Genomic DNA, 7,029 nt, shown 5'->3' on the forward strand with positions numbered 1-7,029 from the left:
ATTCACCATAAATCACCCATCCCCTCAAAGTGACTAGACTATTATAAGTCTGGCCAGATTTATACGGACAACTTAACCAATTAGCTCTTTTATAAAGGCTGTCATCTTCTTAATGCAGTGTTAGATATATTTAGGCAGGTGTCTACAAAAGAAAGTATTTCTCTCTGAAGCTAACAAAGCTCTCATTCTGGCAGACTTAAAACCTTGGTTTGCAAATGTTCGCCCTGTGGCTGTGTTTGCATTAGCAAGTTATTCAATGACAGCAGAAGCCAACCAATAGATCTAAGCGAGGGATCTGGAGGCCCCTACACATACACTACATACATACATACATGTGTACATATACACGTACACATACATATACACATATTTATACACATACACATGTATATATATATAAATATATATGGTTTGCCACTGTTGAAGCCAGCAGGAAAATTCTCACAGATAATGTCACTAACAAGTGGGGCAGCTTAGGAAGCCGGTATATCCAGTAGGGCTAAATCTACACAGCATACATATAATTCCCATCAAGATTACGCTTTTGAATTTGGCTCTGTTTACATGTGGCCCTTCCTGTGGCTGGTACTATCGCTATCACACTGCTGCTCCGCACCATGCTGGGTGGGACCTGCCCGGCTGCTAATTAGCAGCAAGGCCGTTCCTGTCTCTGGAAGGAAGAGATAATTCCCAAAGCCGTTACCCAGCTAAGCCCATCCAGCCCAGCAGGCAGCGCAGGCAGCCATGGAGATGTTCCTCTTCCCCACCAAGGAGAGCGATGGGAGCGGGGCCGCGGGCGGCGATGCAGTCTTCACTGAGCACACCCACCGCACCCCAACAACCCAGCAAGGCAGCCGCCAACAGCACCGAGGTGCCTAAGCAAGAAGAAACATCCTTCTTCCAGTTTCCCGTGCATGGTCTTCTTAAATCCACACACAACAGTTAACGTCATGACTCCCCGTCAAACATCAGAAAAGCACCAAAATGTCCCCGTTTCAGCATTTGCTTGGAACATTGCACAGGCACAGAAAAGAAGCAAGGAGGTCTCTAGGCAATCTGCTGCACTATTATTCCTCAGGGGGCAGAGAAAAAGGTTTTTTTTTTTAACATCAGTTCAGGAATCAATTGTGCGTAAGGGAGCAGCTGTGACCATGCTGGCCTCGGGTCAAAATCCAGAGCACGCCTCTGACTCCTGGCCCCAGAACAGAGGTTGCTGGAAACCCTCTAATGTCAACGGCGAGTCTGGCTGTCCAAACAAACATACACCCGCAGTGACAGAGGCGTATCAAAAAGCTGGCTGACCTAGCTGCCTATGGAGCAGAGAGACAGCCTGCTGGAAACCCTCAGCCAAAGACTATTTCTGCTCTTCCACACGCAAGGAACTCCTTGCCATAGGAGTTCCACAGATGCCACGGATAGTAAACTTACCTAGTCTAAAAAGCAACTGGACAAATGCATGGGGTAAAGTCTATAAGGGTCTACCAAGCACAGTAATAAATATTCCTCAGCCACACTGTACTAAAGACAGGGGGAGTATTTAGAGGAGATATCAGCCCACAGTTGCACTGATCCTGTAATCTGTCTCAGGTGTCCACTACTGTCCATCACTGGCAGCAGGGTGCTGAGCTAGATGGACCTCAATGTGATGATATGTCTAACATTTCCGGATAGTAGGTCATGTTGAAAATCAGTCATGAATATTTGCCTGAACACTGTCCGTGAACCCCAGCCACAGGAACACACAAGTGAACACACAATTTTCCTCAGGTAAGCAGGCCCCCTACTTTCTGCATTAACACAAATACATCAAAGCCTCTCAGTGGCTGGAACTAATGAAAAAGGAGATTACTCCATCAGCTCCCATCTCACACAGTCAGATAATGCAGAGCCACACCAAGATACCTAAAATAGCAATTTACTGGAAAAAGCATTATGACTATTTATAGATGCTGTGACATGACTAGTACCCCAAACAGAAAGATAAACTGGCAACCAAAAGTCTTTCAAATCAACAACTCACACTGAGCTCACAAAGTCAATGATCAGCACAAAAATTGTAAATCACAGTTTTTGTTTTTTTTTTTTTTATTTAAAAACTCTAGAAAATGCAGACAGAACACAGGCATCTTTGCGTGTACAGTGTCCTGGTTTCGGCTGGGATAGAGTTAAATTTCTTCCTAGTAGCTGGTATAGTGCTGTGTTTCGGATTTAGGATGAGAATAATGTTGATAACACACTGGTGTTTTAGTTGTTGCTGAGCAGTGCTTGCACTGAGTCAAGGACTTTTCAGCTTCTCATACTGCCCTGCCAGTGAGGAGGCTGGGGGTGCACAAGAAGCTGGGAGGGGACACAGCCAGGACAGCTGACCCAAACTGGCCAAAGGGATATTGCATACCATATGACGTCATGCTGAACAAAAACTGGAGAGGTTGGCCGGGGGGGCGTGGCCGCTGCTCAGGAACTGGCTGGGCATTGGTCAGCGGGTGGTGAGCAATTGCATTGTGCATCACTTGTTTTGTATGTTCTATCATCATTATTATTATTTTCCCTTCCTTTTCCGTCCTATTAAATTGTCTTTATCTCAACCCACGAGTTTTACCTTTTTTCTGATTTTCTCCCACATCCCACTGCAGGGGAGTGAGCAAACAGCTGTGTGGTGTTTAGCTGTCTGCCGGGTTAAACCACCACACACAGAAAAGGCAATTCTGTTTGCATAAGCTTTTGATATCAGTTAACACTGTTTATGAAACTGTACCCTGCCTACTGCATGCAAAAGGCCAGTAGCAGGGCTGCACAGGCAGAGCCTACGGACGCGATTACTCTCACTGTTGGGTCAGAAGCTCTTGTTCTCTGTTCAGAGTGTATGCATGTTATGAAAAAAAACCACATGCTGCCAAGATGTGCAGCTCTGTTCGTAGCAGGTTTATTATTGGTCTTCCTAACATCTGAGATTTCACAAGAGAAATTTTGAGAAATTTCAGGATTTTGATCATTGCAGAACACTCACCACCAGTAGCCAGAAAGGACTGTATCCACAGTCCACACACAAGTTCCAAAATGAACCCGGTAGCACATAAACCGGGCAGCACTGTGCCCCTCCATTCCTCACCCACACAGGTAAAAATAATCTGGGACATGAATAGGTCCCTTTGGATTCAGGGACGGCCTTAGCAGGGTCTTTGCTCCTTAAAAAACTTCTTCAAAAGCATAATTCTTTGTGTGCCTTGATTTCCCTTTTGATTCCCCCTCCCCTGCACTGCAATCACTAACTGCAGCCAATAGCTTTTCCCTTGTTTTTTTTTAAATTAAATGGTATCTACTCTTTTTACCCATCCTGACTAGCTGCTCTTGCACACAGATGACTGAAACGGAAACTCTCTCATGAGGTCCATAGCAAAGCTCTTATATGGCTCAGCAAGAGAGAAAAGGAAAGCACATCAGAACCTCAGGTTTTCCCCTTTTGCTGCTGAGATTTGTTCTCAGAAAGCAGGCACGTGTCAGCTCAACCGGCCAGAACCTGGGATCCACCTGACAAATCTCTCTTTCCCAGGGGGAAAACGGCTTTTGGGAAAGCACCTGAAATTTGGGGCACTTAAGCATCAGAGGAGCTCACCTCTTTTAGTGGAGGTAACGAATTATACAGGCACCCACAGCAGCATGGTCTGTGAGCGTGTTCCCACTGTGGGCATCCTGCTGCCTCCTGGGCAGAGCCGACAGCTAAAATGCTGGTTTGATGCCTAACAGTTAAACATCACTGGTCCTCCTGAAACAAGACCCACCCTTACTATTGTATTTGAAGTTTCTGAAAGGCTAGTCATTATTTGACGTAAATCCCTCTTTTCAAGAACAGCCAGGTTTTCCTCCTCCTTTAAAGAAGAGAGCTGCTCTGAGTAGCCCTTCAGAAACTAACACCATTTAAGAAGAGAGTTTTTTTAAAGATCTGCACCCACAGTAGTTCCACTAGATGCTCACCATTCTTCAAATGCACCCTCAGATCACAAGTATTAGGCACCTGCTTTTTTTGCAGCCTGTATTTTTCTAATTCAATTAGATTATCACACGCATTTCAGTGTTGGCCCTTGTGTAGGCTAGTTTTAAAGAAATGTTACACATAAGTAACAGGAAGTGAGGAAATGATCTTGGGGTCTCCACGTCACTTTGTCCAGCTGCTAGCCGAGATCAGGACATAACACACCCCAAAATGTCTCACCTCAAACAGAAGATAGCTGCAAACAGAAACCTGGATCTTCCTCTAAATGACATTTCTGAGTCAGATGACATAAGCATTGCTCTCCTGCACACTATGAGTCAATGTGAAGGATGCTTATTTTCACTGCACTGTGTTGGTAGCAATGCCTATGTCCCTTTAGACTGCTTTTGGAATGGCACAGATAAAAGCAGCATTTTACAGCTGCAGCAAGCTCAAGAAGATAAAAAAGTCCCTGTATGCACTTTCGTCATGTTCCCCTGCCTGCCTCAGATGAGACTAATAGTCTGACAGCACTTGGACGTGACTACTGTCAGGCACCAGTCTTGCTAATTAAGTACTTTGGCTGTCTCAGCATTGAACTCTGAGAGCATGAGGGAGATAAAAGCAAGCCACCGAGAGATCATGAGAGCCTGTGTCGTTGAGGTCTTGGTCCAGAACGAAGGAGCAGGATCGTCAGAGAGCTCTGCAGTGTCCTTCTAAAATGGTTGGTTTGTAAAAGACCAAAGCATAGGTGTGGAGGGAGGACAAGGATGGTTTTCTGTCTCTGCCAAATTGTTAGTTTATTTTGAAGAGGACTAGGACATAGTGTGGAGAGGCTATCAGTGCAAGCCAGCACCACTGGGAGCCAGATGCTCACTCTTTCACAAACCAGACCTCATTGCGTCGCCCATAAGGCTTCATGGGGGGGTCGTAACCATTGCAGAAGTAGAAATCCTTGCGGTATGCAGCCTCACTCCCCAGAGCAGACTTCAGCTTGGCAGCATAGTTCACATAATCCACCTCTTTGGCATAGCCACCAAACTGCCTGCAAAGAAACCAAACACAGAGAGGTGCTGAGCAGTCCCGGCAGAGCACAGAAAGGAAGAGAGGGAGAACAATATATAGCCACAATATATTTAGCCATGCATTTTGATCCAGGTCCCGCCAACATGCACTTGTTCTTTGTGAACCAGCACACTTTTTCTGTGATAGATTAAATCTCAAGGATTACACAGCTGGGGTGCAGTCAGCCATTGGCAGACACCAAACAGACCCCCCCCAAACAGACCCATATATATCAGTGAGCAGAACGGCCCTGCCCTTTGAATCAACGCCGTATCAGAGCCTGTTGGCTCTAGGTTATCTCCAAGTTATCTCCAAGTCTGCTCAGCCCGCAGTCCTTATACCAATGCTGTCAACAGTCATGTTCACTGTGGTGTGAACAACCATCTGCTGGAAGCCAGATCATGAAGGGAAGCCAAATTCTAGTGAGCTAAAGGAAAAGGGGGGGTGGGAACAGAGATGTTAGCAATTACAGCCCACAATGATATTTAAAAGGGGTGTTTTATGTTGCCCTCCCACCAACAGGAACTGTTTCAATATCAGCCAGCACCTCACCACCCCGCCTCTGGGCCAAGGTTTGAGACAAAACAGCCTGTTCTTGCAGAAGTGGCCCACACACGCAGCAAGGGTCAGGCAGCACATGCAGGCAAGGGAGGAGCGAGACAGTTTAGAGTCAGCCAGAATAGTTCAAGCAAGGAGGCAGGGGAACATACAAGGGGTTAAGTACAAGGTGAAGAGCTTATTGCTATTGTGATGCTAGTTTGAGCCCAGCTTGTCAGTCAACAGCTGCAGACATTCAAAGGCTATCTGAAGCAATGCAATAGCTGCTTGTTTCCAAGAGGACTCTGGCATGAGTCCATCTAAATGAGACTTCAGCTGAGACCTGTAGTTTGATGCGAAACACACCAAAGGACATTCTTGATGACTAAGAACCATCTTGATCCCAAAAAGTGGGGAAAATAATACTTTTCAGAAATTAGGAATCACTGAGTACCTTCATATTCACCCTCCCCTGCTCTTCACCTCCCCAGGTGAAACAAAAAGGCTTTCAGGGCTAACCTTTGCACCTGTTTTCCCAGTGAAAAAAAAAATCCATATTCCAAATGGGTGCAGCATGACCAATGATAAGAAATGCCATAAAACACCTGTCTTCAGTCTAGAAAGACCCCTCCATCTCCTTCTACCACATGCACCCATTGTCCAGCAAGTCATCTGGTAAAACCAACACTGCTCTTCAGAGCACCCTAGAGACCTCAGCACTTGGGATTGGAAATCCCAGGATGCGTTCCTTACGTGGAATAAATGGTCATCCCCTGTCTCTCTTCAATCTTAATGCTTTCATCACTAGGACAAGGAGGGTTGGCTTGAAACTGGCTTGGGATCCGCAGAGAGACCTTCACTTTCTGCTGTAAGGAGCCATCTTCAGCAAAAAAAAAGGAGCAGTCATGCCCATTCCAACCCCTGAAAGAGACACAAAGACATTACCAAAGAAGTCTAGGTTCTCGGGAATTCACAGAATTAACAGGGGATTCACAAAAGCTAATTTTAATTTGGGAAAACTCCTCACACTGAACTCCTTGTATAGTCAGTCAAGAGTGGGGTCCTCTGGGGCATGCAGAACAGCCACATTAGGCTTCTGCTTGGGCCTTCTGCTTCTCCTTCCACTGACTACACAAGGACCCTGGGAGATAAGGGCCCCAGGTGACCTCTGGATAGCTTTTTATTAATGGTCCTGTTTTTGTGGCTCTCAACCATATAGCTCATGCCACCAAGACACTCTGTTCTTCTGACAAATCACCTCTAACACAACAGGGTCTATAGTTCCAGGGCAGGTCAGTGGCACATGTAAATCTACATTAGTATTTAAATTGTTATCGTCTGGACTTAGTGATGAGTCCATAGCCAATACTGAGCTTTCTCCTAAACGCTTCCAAATGCTTCCAGACATCCTACAAGTTCCAGTGCCCCAAATCTCAGAGCTGTTCTGGCTTTCAGCA

The 7,029-nt window shown here is 45.8% G+C and overlaps 1 protein-coding gene across 1 annotated transcript in view; it reads right to left on the bottom strand.

The window, feature by feature from the left end:
• Window positions 1-4,477: 4,477 nt before the first annotated feature.
• LOC104082156 (heme-binding protein 1-like) overlaps window positions 4,478-7,029 on the bottom strand; it is a gene marked incomplete at its 5' end in the record, with an annotated part of 3,777 nt that continues 1,225 nt past the window's right edge. Inside the window, 3 exon segments of the mRNA XM_009585168.1 lie at window positions 4,478-5,015; window positions 6,326-6,467; window positions 6,470-6,493. Of these exon segments, the coding sequence (XP_009583463.1) occupies window positions 4,844-5,015; window positions 6,326-6,467; window positions 6,470-6,493 (338 nt within the window).

Source organism: Fulmarus glacialis, unplaced genomic scaffold, assembly GCF_000690835.1.
Source record: "Fulmarus glacialis isolate BGI_N327 unplaced genomic scaffold, ASM69083v1 scaffold24569, whole genome shotgun sequence".
Taxonomy (NCBI): domain Eukaryota; kingdom Metazoa; phylum Chordata; class Aves; order Procellariiformes; family Procellariidae; genus Fulmarus; species Fulmarus glacialis.